Source organism: Carcharhinus amblyrhynchos, chromosome 14, assembly GCF_965287045.1.
Source record: "Carcharhinus amblyrhynchos chromosome 14, sCarAmb.v2.hapA, whole genome shotgun sequence".
Classification (NCBI taxonomy): domain Eukaryota; kingdom Metazoa; phylum Chordata; class Chondrichthyes; order Carcharhiniformes; family Carcharhinidae; genus Carcharhinus; species Carcharhinus amblyrhynchos.
In genome coordinates, this window is record NC_137337.1 from 469,627 (window position 1) to 483,499 (window position 13,873).

General features: G+C 43.7%; 1 protein-coding gene across 3 annotated transcripts in view; it reads right to left on the reverse strand.

Moving 5' to 3' along the window:
• Positions 1-13,873, reverse strand: part of tmem63c (transmembrane protein 63C) — a 217,116-nt gene that overhangs the window by 73,577 nt on the left and 129,666 nt on the right. For all 3 annotated transcript variants that reach the window (XM_080202134.1, XM_080202132.1, XM_080202133.1), the window contains 2 exons: positions 9,490-9,623; positions 2,945-3,067 (listed from right to left, as the gene is read on the reverse strand). In XM_080202134.1, the coding sequence (XP_080058260.1) occupies positions 2,945-3,067; positions 9,490-9,623 (257 nt within the window). The remainder of the gene's footprint in view (positions 1-2,944; positions 3,068-9,489; positions 9,624-13,873) is intronic.

Sequence of the window (13,873 nt, forward strand, 5' to 3'; positions counted from 1 at the left end):
ACTTTGAAATCTTCCTTATAAATCGATGCTTAAATTGCCCTGTCAACTCATTTAAATCCTCCCCAACAGTAAAAGCTCCATGCCACCAGACTGTGTGTCTATAATCTGTTTCAACTAAATAGGTTAGGGAGGACCAGGACACATTACCTCATTATTCTAGGCCGGAACTAGGTTAGATGCTGGGAAGTTTTCCAGAAAAATATTGTGTTTTGGAACAAGCTGCTAACTCATGCTGAGAATGCTGATCTGCTGAATTTTCTGAAGGGAGAACCAGATCTGTTTCTGATTGGAACTAGGCTGATACTGGAGATGAGGGGGTTGAACTATGAAGAGAGGCTGAATAGACCGGGTTTGTACTCGTTGGAGTTTAGAAGGATGAGGGGGGATCTTATAGAGACGTATAAGATAAGGAAGGGGGTGGATAGGGTAGAGGTAGAGAGATTCTTCCTGCTCAGAAAGGATAGCAGGACTAGAGGGCACAGCCTCAAGATAAGTGGGGGGGGGGCAGTTTAGAACGGAGTTGAGGAGGAACTTCTTCATTCAAAGGGTGGTGAATCTCTGGAATTCTCTGCCCATTGATGTGGTAGAGGCTACCTCGCTAAATATATTTAAGACACGGGTAGATAGGTTTTTGGTAGGCAAGGGGATTAAGGATTATGGGGAGAAAGCGGGAAAGTGGAACTGAGCCACTTCAGATCAGCCATGATCTTATTGAATGGCTCAAAGAGCTAGATGGCCTACTCCTGCTCCTATTTCTTATGTTCTTATGAAATTGCTTTGTACAAAAGGTAGGTATTGTACACATTAATGCGGCCAGAGAGATTGCAAAGAGGACAACTTTTAATGAAGAAATTCCTGGAGTGACACCTGTGCTCAGGGGTAAGGAAATTGCAGGGGCTCTGACACAAATTTTTAATCCTCTCTGGCCACGGGGAAAGTGCCAGAGCACTGGAGGACGGCTAATGTGGCTACACTTTTCAAGAAAGGTGATAGAGATGAACCAGAATATTACAGACCCTGTGAGTCTCATGTCATTGGTAGGGAAACTATTGGAGAAAAGTCTGAAGGAGAGAATTAATCTCCATTTGGAAAAGCATGGGTTAATTAGGGATAGTCAGCATGGCTTCGTGAGATGGAAGTCATACCTAACACATTTACTAAAATTTTTCAAAAATATGATCTAATATGTGGATGAGGGAAGTTTAGTTGATGTAGTTTATGTGGATTTTAGCAAAGCTTTTGACAAATAGGAGACTGATTGAGAAGGTTGAAGCATGTGGAATTCAGGGAAACTTGGCAAGATGGATCAGAAATTGGTTTAGAGTCATAGAGGTTTACAGCATAGAAACAGGCCCTTTGGCCCAACTTGTCCAAGCCACCCTTTTGTTTTACAACTAAACTGTCCCAATTGTCCACATTTGGCCCATATCCCTCGATAGCCATTTTATTCATAACTGTCTAAAGGCTTTTTAAAAGGCAAAGATTGTACCTGCCTCTACTACTACCTCTGGCAGCTTGTTCCAGACACTCACCACCCTCTGTGAAAAAATTCCCCTCTGGACCCTTCTGCATCTCTCCCCTCTCACCTTAAACCTATGCCCTCTAGTTTTAAACTTCTCTAATTTGGGAAAAGATATTGACTATCTAGCTGATCTATGTCTCTCATATAGATCTCTGTAAGATCATCCCTAAGCCTCTTACGATCTAGGGAAAATGTCCCAGTCTATCCAGCCTCTTCTTATAACTCAAACCATCAAGTCCTGGTAGCATCCTAGTAAATCTTTTCTAAACTCTTTCTAGTTTACTGCAACGGGTTGTGGTAGAAGGCTGTTTGAGTGACTGGAGGCCAGTCTCCATTATTACCACAAGGATGGTATGGGACCCTTGTTTACTTTATATACATAAACAACATAGATGAACATGTTGAGTTTTATGTTTATGTTCAACTTAAAACTCAACATTTAAGTTTAAGTTGAAGTGACAGAATGTTAAACAAGTTTGCAGATGACATCAAGATTGATAGGGTGTTTAATAGTGAAGAGGGTTGTAGGTTACAGGAAGATATAGATGGGATGATCAGATGGGCGGAGCGATGGCAGATAGTATTTAACCCTTATAAGTGCAAGGTGATGCACCTTGGAAGAAGAAACAAGATGAGGGAGTATTTGATGGAAGCATAGAATCCCTACAGTGCAGAAGGAGGCCATTTGGCCCATTAAGCCTGCACCGACAACAATTCCACCCATCCCCATCCTCGTAACCCCACGTACTTTCCATGCTAATCTCCCTAATCTACACATCTTGGGGCACTAAGGGTCAAATTGCCATGACAAAGCAACCTAACCCACACACCTTTTGACTGTGGGAGGAAACCGGAGCACCCGGAGGAAACCCATGCAGACATGGGGAGAATGTGCATACTCCACACAGATAGTCACCTGAAGCTGGAATTGAACGTGGGTCCCTGGTGCTATGAGGCAGCATGCTAATCACTGTGCCACCGTGCCGCTCCTGAGCTACCCAGTGACATGAATAACATAAGAACATAAGAAATAGGAGCAGGAGTAGGCCATCTAGCCCTTCGAGCCTGCCCCGCCATTCAATAAGATTATGGCTAATCTGAAGTGGATCAGCTTCACTTTCCCGCTTTCTCCCCATAACCCTTAATTCCCTTGTCTATCAGAAACCTATCTACCCGTGACTTAAATATATTCAGCAAGGTAGCCTCCACCACTTCAACGGGCAGAAAATTCCAGAGATTCACCATCCTTTGAGTGAAGAAGTTCCTCCGCAACTCCGATGAGACTGACATGACACTGGTTAGCTCAGAGGAACAAAAAGATCTTAGGGTAATTATTCACAGATGCCTGGAAGTTACAAAGCAGGTGAATAGGAATGTTAAGAAGGTTTATGGGACAGTTGTTTTCATCAATTTGATTCCTACCAGATAATATCACTCAATGCTGGTGCATATCTGACATCCCATCGGTAAGACTTGACAACAGTCGTGATACTGGATTGCTGTGGCTGATACCGGCACCGACTGCGCTGATAATGCTTCACTATCCTGAAAAATAGAATGAAAAATAAGCAGCAGGGAGCCATCAGATCCTTTGGGCAAACAATGTGTTGCTGATGTATGAGATGTCCTCAGTGTGAAATTTGGTTGAGGAGCTCTCGTTCTCGGTTACAGTTGTGGGTTTTAAGATAAAGAAAAGCATGTAGTTTGCACACATAGATTCAAACCAACAACAGCAGATTTATTCTAGGAGATCTTGCCTGTACAGAGGATAAACAAAAACTAAAAGCAGGCGACTCCGAAATACCTCAACGACATCACCATCAAATCATGTGACTGGCTCTTAAAGCAATCATGCAACTACTTAAATATATAACAGGAGCAAAGAAACAGGTATGGGCCATTCAATACTTTGACTACAAGAGCAATTCAGAGGCTGGGAATTCTGCAGAGAATAACTCGCCTCCCGACTGCCCAAAGCCTGTCCATCATCTACAGGGCACAAGTCAGGAATATGATGGGATACTTCCCACTTGCCTGGGATGAGTGCAGCGCCAACAACAAGTCAGGAGACTCAACACCATCCAGGACATAGCAGCTCACTTGCATGGTGCCCATCCATTACCTTCAACATCTACTCCCTCCAACACCAATGCTTAGTAGCAGCAATATTTATCATCTATAACATGCATTGCAGCAACTCACCATGGTTTAGAGTCTTAAAGCCTGAGAGGTTTATAGCATGGAAACAGATCGCTCGGTCCAAATTTTCCATGCCGCCCAGTTTTTACCATTAAGCTAGTTCTACATTGGCCTACATCCCTCTATAACCATTTTATTCAGGTAACTGTCTAAACGCTTTCTAAAATACAAAATTGTAACCGTCTCCACTACTGCCTCTGGCAGCTTATTCCAGACACTCACCACCCTCCATGTGAAAAAATTGCCCCTCTGGACCCTTTTGTATCTCTCCCCTCTCACCTTAAACCTATGCCCTCTAGTTTTATACTCCCCTACCTCTGGGAAAAGATATTGATTATCTAGCCCCACATTATTTTGTAAGCCTCTATAAGATCACCCCTCAGCCTCCTATGCTTCAAGTAAAAAAGTCCCAATCTATTCAGCCTCTCCTTATAACTCAAACCATCATGTCCCAAGAGCATCCTAATAAGTCTTTTCTGCACTCTTTCTAGTTTAATAATACCCTTTCTGTAAAGGAGTGACCAGAACTGTATATGTCTTATACAACTTCAACAAGATGTTCCAACTCCTCTATTCAATGTTCTGACCAATGAAACCAAGCATGCCAAATATCTTCTTCACCATCCTGTCCATTTTCAAGGAGCTATGAACCTGTATCCCTAGATCTCTGTTCTGTAACACTCCCCAGTGCCCCTACCACTAATTAAGTTGGTCCCGCCCTGGTTCGATTTACCAAAATGTATCACTTCGCATTTATCTAAATTAATTTCCATCTGCCATTCGTCAGCTCACTGGCCCAATTGATCAAGATCCCACTGCAATCCTAGATACTTTTTTTCATTGTTCACTATGCCACCAATCTTGGTGTCATCTGCAAACTTACTAACCATGCCTCCTAAATTCTCCTCCAAATCATTAATATAAATGACAAATAACAGTGAATCCAGCACTGATTCTTGAGGCACACCACTGGTTTGAAAAACAACGTCTACAACCACATTCTGGCTTCTGTCATCAAGCCAATTTTGTATCCAATTGGCTGCTTCATCCTGGGTCCCATGAGATTTAACCTTATGCAACAACCTACAATGCAGCACCTTGTCAAAGGCCTTGCTAAAGTCCATGTAGACAACATCAAATGCATTGCCCTCATCTACCTTCTTGGTTATCCCTTCAAAAAACTGAATCAAATTCATGAAACATGATTTTCCATCCACAGAGCCATGCTGACTTTCCCTAATCAGTCTTTGTCTGTAGATCATGTCTCTCATAACAACTTACCCACTACAGACGTTAGACTCACTGGCCTGTAGTTCCCAGGCTTTTCCCTGCAGCCCTTCTTAAATAAAGGCACAACAATTGCCACCCTCTGATCTTCAGGTACCTCACCTTTTCTCTGACATCACCTTCCAAACCCATGACCTCTACCAACTATAAGGAAAAGGGCAGAAGATACATGGGAACACCACCACTTGGAGTTTCCCCTCCAAGCCACTCACCATCCTCACTCGAAAATATTTTGCTGTTCCCTCACTGCCACTGGGTCAAAATCCTGGAATTCCCTTCTTCCCTAACAGCACTGTAGACGCAGTTACAACACACACCCAACACGGATTGCAGCAGTTCAAGAATGCTGCTCACATACAACCTTCACATGGGCTTCCTCTTAGGATGTTCCTTCGAACAGAGGAGGCTAAGGAGTGATCTAATTGAGGTGTACAAAATTATGAGAAGCCTAGAAGGGTAATCTGGAAAATCTTATTTTCAGTAGCTGAGAGGTCAACCATCAGGGAGCATAGATTTAAGGTGATTGTTAGAAAGATTAGAGGGGACATGAGGAAAAACATTTTTACCCAGAACATAATGGTGTTAAAATTCACTGCCTGATTGGTGATTGAGGCTGAAACACTCATTTAAGAGTGTGATCATTGTATCAGAGTTTAGGATGATGATAGAAAAAGATAATAGGCAGTCCAGAATGAAAAATAATTCACTGGGGGAGAACTTACTTCAATGGGGCAAGAGCAGAAGTAGCCCGCTTAGACTGGAATGGAAGGAAAAACTAACTGAACAATGGGCTATCTTCAAACAGAAATGGTCCGGACACAGTCAAAGCAGATTTCCTTAAAAGGGGAAGGCGGGCTAAACAAATCCAGAGTTGCCTGGATGAGAATGGAGATAGAAATTGAGACAAAGAAAAAGTGTGCTTATGACAGGTATCAGGTAGAAAATACAGAACCAAGAGAAACAGCACAAGGTTCAGAGGGGAAGTGAAAAAGCACATTGGAGAAGTCAAGAGGGATTATGAAACTGGAAGCTAACATAAAGGGGGATTCCAAAGCCTTCTATAGGCATACAATAGTAAATGGAGGATTCGGGCTGATTAGGGTCCAAAGGCGACTTACACATGAAGGTAAGCAGGGTAGCTGAGATATTAAATAAATATTTTGCATCTGTCTTTACCAAGGAGGCAGGTGTTACCCAGGACATGGAGACAAATGAGGGAACTTTGTCCCTAGAAGAGTTCAAAACTGATAAGAAGCAGGTGCTGAATAGACTGTTAGTACTTAAAGTTGACAAGGCACCAGGACTGGATGAAATACATCCAAGGATAATGAAGGAAGTGAGAATGGAAATTGCAGGAATGCTGGCCATAATCTCCCAATCTTCCCTCAACTCAAGAGAGATGCCAGAGGACTGTGGATTTGCAAATGTTAAGTCTTTGTTCAAAAACAGTTGTAAGGATAGCACCAGCAGTTGCAGTAGACAAGTTTTTTAAAACAATTATTCAGGATAAAATTAGTAAACATAAGGAAAAACATGGGCTGATTAGGAAGGGCCAGCATGGATTTCTAAAGGAGAACAAACTTGCTGGAGTTTCTTGAGGAGGTAATTTAAAGGGTTGATAAGGGCAATGTTATGTTGGTGTACAAGGATATTCAGAAGGCATTTGATACAGTGCCACTCAACAGACCTGTGAGAAAAGTTATAACTCATGGAATAAAAATGGACAGTAGCAATGTGGATACAAGATTGGCTGAATTATAGGAAAAAGTCTGACAACACCAGGTTTTAGTCCAACCTATTTATTTGATAATATTCTCACTAGCTTTCGAGGGGACAGCTGTCCCCTCGAAAGCTAGTGAGAATATTATCAAATAAATAGGTTGGACTAAAACCTGGTGTTGTCAGACTTTTTACTGTGTTTACGCCAGTCCAACGCCGGCATACCCACATCATGAATTATAGGAAGCAGAGAATATTGGTCAATGGATATTTTTCAAGCTGGCAGAATGTTTGTAATGGAGTTACCCAGAGGTTGGCATTGGGGCCTTTGCTTTTCCTGATATACATTAATGATCTAGATCTTGGTGTGAAGGGGACAGTTTTATAGTTTGCAGAAGACACATATCTGGGATATTTTGCAAACTGTGAAGAGCACAGTGTAGAACTGCAAAAACACATAGACAAGTTTGGTGAGTGGGCAGATAAATGGCAGATGAAGTTCAGTGAGGAGAAGTGTGAGGTGATACATTTTGTTCTATGTATAGAACAAAGAACAAAACAGCCCAGGAAACAGGCCCTTCGGCCCAATGAGCCTGCGCTGCCATTTTAACATTACCAGTCACCCCCTCCATCCATGACCCTTATCTATTGTTTTATGGCCATCCACATTGAGGGAAACTAATTTAGGGACAATTTATTCCTGCCAATCAGCCTAATAGCACATCTTTGGGGTGTGGGAGGAAACCGGAGCACCCGGAGAAAACCCACGCAAGCAAGGGGAGAATGTGCAAACTCCCACAGACACTGGCCCAAATCCATGTGTCTGCACAGCAATCAGTGATAGTCACTGAGCTGTCATGTTGCCCATCATCTGGTCCAGTTTAAGCGCACACTAACGACGTGAAGTACTAGGCTACTCTCGAAACAACCAAGAGCAGCCGTCATACGACCCACTGCGTGTATGCCCCTTGTTGGACAACAAGGCGGACCGAAGCACCTGTGGATTAAAAGAGAGAAACATCAATACCATCCACATCCTTATACACACATTCAAGGGAATCCCCAAGTGAAACAAGTGAGCCAAAAAATATGTTGGAAGGTCTATAGGAATCAATTGATTCCCAGGGACGTCCCAAGGCTCCTGAACCTTACTTAAAACAGTCTCCTATATCCCTCCATCTCCATCCCGCTCATGTGCCTATCTAAGTAACTCTTAAACAACTCCAGCATGCCTGTCTCCACCACCTTGCTTGGCAGAGCATTCCATACCCCCACTACCCTCTGTGTGAAAAACCTCCCTCTAACATCTGAATTATACCTCGTCTCCCTCACCCTAACCAACAGAGGTTATCCAAAAGTCAAAGGGGGTTAGTGGAATATCTTAAAGGATAAGAAAGAGAGATAGTAAGGTTTAGAGAGGGCATTCCAGAACTTAGTGCCTTAGCAGCTGAAGGCCCTGCTGCCAATGATGACATGATTAAAATTAGAGATTGCAACAAGCCAGAATTGCAGAAGCGCAGGTAAGGGTGGTGGAGATTACAAAGATTGGGAGACGTGGGGCCAATGTAGGGATTTGAAAAAAAGGATAAGCATCTTAAAATTGTGACATTGCTTAACTGGGGCCTGATGCAAGTCATTCATTTTGCCGGGGGCGGGGGGGCGGTGGTGGAGTGGTGGTGATAGGTAAACTGGACTTGATACAGTTTAAGCAGTAGACAATAGTGTTATAATTCAGGTCACAAACTCCAAAGTGTTTTATGAAGTCCACCTGGAGCATAACTTTTGCCCTTTGAATTTGGCTCGGGTGAGCTTGAGATGCTTCACTTCAGGTATGATTCAAATGACCCACTAGGGAGCTTTTATCAAGCAAAGTTTATTTAAGAGTACAATTAATATGTAGAGAAAGGAAATTAGCAATAAGTTTTATGAATTACAAACAAAAAAAACCATGCTATTGTATAACCCTTAATAAATATACAAAATGTTCCAACCAAACAAACTTCCTGATACAAAACCCTTGCCACAGGTTTAGCACTTAAAATACAAATGTTCACATGGTGCTGGAACTTGGTCTTTTGTGTGGACAATTGAAACTCTGACTTCCCAGCCTTGTAACTTCTAGTAATCCTCTTGATCTACACGCAGACCAGCTTGGAGTCAGAACAGCTTCCCAAACACCAGAGAGAGAGAGACTGACTCTAGGCAAGCCAACCAACAACAGCAGATTTTTTCACTCAAGGAAGGCAAAAAGCCTTGCTTCCAGGAGAGAAACATTGCTTTTCAGTCCGATATCCACCCCTTTCTAAACTAAAACTGAAAATTAATCCTTAGATTTTTCTGGAGAGAAACAATCTGACTTTAACTTGTCAATCAATCTTCCCCCTCACAATGCAGGGTCAGTTAAGATCCCAGAAAGTACCTGAGGCCCAGAGTAACAATAAACAAAACCCCATTTAAGCAATAAGAGGACTTCTAACCAGACAGCCCAGCAACAATAAAAAAAACCAAAGCTATTTAACAGTAGAGAACATGATTTTAAAAAAAGTACATTTCAAAAAGGTACACTAGCATCACAATAGTTTTGAATGATCAGGGAGCAATAGCAGCGAGTGGAGGAACAGTGCATGGTCAATGTTGGTTAACGTAGGGTCAGTGCCAGGGACCATAAGGCACTGCATGTTTGGTCAGGCTGTCTGTATAAATTAGCAAATGGAAAGTTCAATCAGCAATCAAACAAATATCTCCCTCACTCAGACACTCACACAGCTGTCATTCGCTCATCCTGGAAGGTCACAAAACCCATTCCCAGCCTTTTCAGAGTAATTCGATTCCGCTCAGCATTAAACTCATCTGTTAGTTTCTCCTCCAATTCACTGTAGTACTGCTCTGCATCCACCTGCAAAAAAGATGGAAATACCAGATGGCCAGTTGGTCATGTACCTCAAGCTTTAGAGCTGAAACGATTGATCTCAAACAACTACCACCATTTTGCTTTGTACTAGGTATGACTTCAGCCAGTTTCCCACTGACACCTATGGACTTAAATTTCGCTGGGGCTCCTTGATGCCACACTTGGTCGAATGTTGCCTTGATGTCAAGAGCTGTAGGTCTCATCTTACTTTTTGAATTCAGTTCTTTTTCCATGTTTGGACCATGGCTGTATTAACTTACCTCAGTCGAAAGGCCACCCTATGTTTCGATCTTTGCTCCAGGAAGGTGGGTAAGGGTGTGAGATCGAGTCTGGGACCAGAGCACAAACTAGATAGAAGGTTCATGTTGGTTTTTTTTAAAAATTCATTCATGGGACATGGGCATCACTGGCTGGGCCAGCATTTATTGCCCATCCCAAGAGGGGAACTGGTGGATGTGGTGTTTTTAGATTTCCGAAAGGCGTTTGATAACGTGCCTCATAAAAGGTTGCTACAGAAGGTTAGGGTGCACGGAGTTTGGGGTAAGGTGTTAGCGTGGATAGAGGATTGGTTGTCTAATAGGAAGCAGAGGGTTGGTATCAATCGGTGCTATTCTGGTTGGCGGTTGGTGACTAGTGGAGTGCCGCAGGGGTCGGTGCTGGGGCCTCAACTGTTAACCATTTATATAGATGATCTGGAGGAGGGGGCTGAGTGTGGGGTGACGAAATTTGCTGATGACACGAAGATGAGTGGAAAAGCAAATTGCATGGAGGGTATGGAAAGTCTGCAGAGGGATCTGGATAGACTGAGCGAGTGGACGAGGACCTGGCAGACGGCGTATAATGTTAGCAAATGTGAGGTTATCCACTTTGGCAGAAATAATAGTAGGAGGGATTATTATTTAAAAGACGAAAAGCTGCAGCATGCTACGGTGCAGAGGGACCTGGGGGTCCTTGTGCATGAGTCGCAAAAACCCAGTCTGCAGGTGCAGCAGTTGATTAAGAAGGCGAATGGAATGTTGGCCTTTACAGCGAGGGGGATAGAATATAAAAGTAGAGAGGTCTTGCTGCAACTGTACAGGGTACTGGTGAGGTCGCAACTGGAGTACTGTGTGCAGTTTTGGTCGCTGCACTTGCAGAAGGATATATTGACCTTGGAGGGAATGCAGAGGAGATTCACTAGGCTGATACTGGAGATAAGGGGGTTGGACTATGAAGAGAGACTAAATAGACCGGGTCTGTACTTGTTGGAGTTTAGAAGGATGATCTTACAGAGACGTATAAGATAATGAAGGGGATGGATAGGGTAGAGGTAGAGAGATTCTTCCCACTTAGAAAGGATAGCAGGACTAGGGGGCACAGCCTCAAGATAAGGCGGGGGGGGGTGCAGTTTAGATCAGAGTTGAGGAGGAACTTCTTCACTCAAAGGGTGGTGAATCTCTGGAATTCTCTGCCTGTTGAAGTGGTGGAGGCTACCTCGCTAAATATATTTAAGTCACTGGTAGATAGGTTTTTGATGGACAGGGGAATTAAGGGTTATGGGGAGAAAGCGGGAAAGTGGAACTGATCCACTTCAGATCAGCCATGATCTTATTGAATGGTGGGGCAGGCTCGAAGGGCTTGATGGCCTACTCCTGCTCCTATTTCTTATGTTCTTATCCCTCGTTGCTTGAGGACAATTGAGAGTTAACCACATTGATGTGGCTCTGGAGTCACACGTAGACCAGACCGGGTAACCAGATAGGTTTTTCAGACAATTGACTCATGGTCTCATGGTCATCAATACATTCTCAATTTCAGATATTTTTTGTTGAGTTCAAGTTCCACCATCTGCCATAGTGGGATTTGAACCTGGGTCCCCAGAACATCAGCTGAGTTTCTGGCTTAATAGTCTAGCGATAATACCACTAGGTCGTCACCTCCGTGTTGTCCTAGTTCTATTAAAGGTTGATGGGCCCACTCTCCCTCGCCCTTGCTTGCATCAAAGTCACCACACCAACTCATGCCTCTCCATCCAAACCCATGCCAACTCATGCTACCAACCACTCCCCATGGTTCTTCAAATCAGCTGTTAAAGCAGAGTTCCTTGCTGAGAAATCATTTTGAGTCTGGACTCTCAGCCAAGTATGCATAATGATGTCATCAGTTTTACTGAAAGGGTTTACACCTGTCCTCATTAGGCATGCTTGGATGAGAGCTGCAGACAACAGCTGGTCATAAAAAACTTTTGAATTCATTAATGGGATGTGGACGACCCTGGCCACGCCAACATTTATTGCCCTTCCCTAGTTGCCCTTCAGAAGGTGGTGGTGAGCTGCCTACTTGAACCACTGCTTCTATATTCTATCCCCCTCGCTATAAAGGCCAACATTCCATTCGCCTTCTTGATCACCTGCTGCACCTGCAGACTGGGTTTTTGCGAGGTGAGGAGTAGGAGATTTGGGGGTGATTTGAGGAAAAACATTTTTACCCAGAGGTAGTGACAGTCTGCAATATGCTGCCTGGGAAGGTGATAGAGGCAGGTTGCCTCACATAGAGTTATAGAGATTTACAGCATGGAAACAGACCCTTCGGCCCAACTTGTCCATGCCGCCCTTTTGTTTTAAAGCCCCCAAGCTAATCCCAATTGCCCACATTTGGCCCATATCCCTCTATACGCATCGTACCATGACACTATCTAAATGCTTTTAAAAAGATAAAGTTGTACTCGCATCTACTACTACCTCTGGCAGCTTGTTCCAGATACTCACCGCCCTCTGTGTGAAACAATTGCCCCTCTGGGCACTTTTGTATGTCTCCCTGCTCACCTTAAACCTATAAAACCCTCTAGTTTTAGACTCCCCTATCTTTAAGAAAAGATATTGACTATCTACCTTGTCTATGCCCCTCATTATATAAGGTCTACAAGGTCACCCCTCAGCTTCCTATGCTCAAGAGAAAAAAGTCCCAGTTTGATGGATGGAGTTTATTGAGCCTCTCCTCATAATTCAATCCATCAAGTCCCGGTAGCATCCTAGTAGATCTTTTCTGAACTCTTTCGAGTTTAGTAATATCTTTTCATAATAGGGTGACCAGAGCTGCACACAGTATTCCAAGTGTGGCCTTACCAATGTTTTGCACAACTTTAACAAGGCGTCCCATCTCCTGTATTCAATGTTCTGACCGATGAAACCAAGCATGTCGAATGCCTTCTTCACCACTCTGTCCACCTGTGACTCCACTTTCAAGGAGCCATGAACATATACCCCTAGATCCTTTAAAAAGTATCTGGGTGAGCACTTAGCACATCATAACATCCAGGTTAATAGGCCAAGTGCTGGCAGGTGGGATTAGATTGGAGTTCAGGTGTTTCTAAAATGTCGATGCAGACTCGATGGGCCAAAGGGCCTCTTTTGTATGATTCTATGATTCTAAGTTCCCCACCCAGAGTACATTCTGCACCCACCACCCTCAAAGCTTCCTGCAAGTGGTGTTTAACACAGAGCACTACTGATTCATCAGCTGAGGTGGGACAGAATGTTGTAATCAGCCGGAGGTTTCCTTGCCCATGTTTGACCCGGTGCCATGAGACTTCATGGGGTTCAGTCTTGATGTTGAGGACGCCTAGGCATCTATCCCTCCCGTACACCATTGTGCCACCACCTTTGCTGGGTCTTTCCTGCAGGAGAGACAGGACACACCCAGGAATGGTGATGGTATCTTGGACATTCCATGAGTATGATTACATTAGTTGCTTGACTAGTCTGTGAGGAAGCTTTCCCAATTTTGGCCCAAGTCCCCAGATGTTAGTGAGCAGCACTTGCAGGGTCGATAAGGTTGGGTTTGCCACTGTCATTTCCTGTGCATACTGGTCTGTCTGATTTAATTCCTTATTGTCCCATTTATAGTCAGCGATACAGCATGGAAACAGGCCCTACGGCCCACCCAGTCTATGCCAGCTATGGAGCCCCCCCAGCTAGTCCAAATTGCCCATGTTTGATCCATAGCCCTCTAATCCTTTCCCATCCATGTACTTATCCAAATGCTTTCATAGTGTTGCTATTGAACCTGCCTCAATCACTTTCTCTGGCGGCTCATTCCATACATGTACCATTCTTTGTATGAAGAGGTTGCCCCTCAGGTCTCTTTTTTGTCACAGTTGAATATAACTGAATGATTTGCTTGGCCACTTGAGAGATCATTCAAGAGTCAACCACATTGCTATGCATCTGGAGTCACATGTAGGCCAGACCAGATAT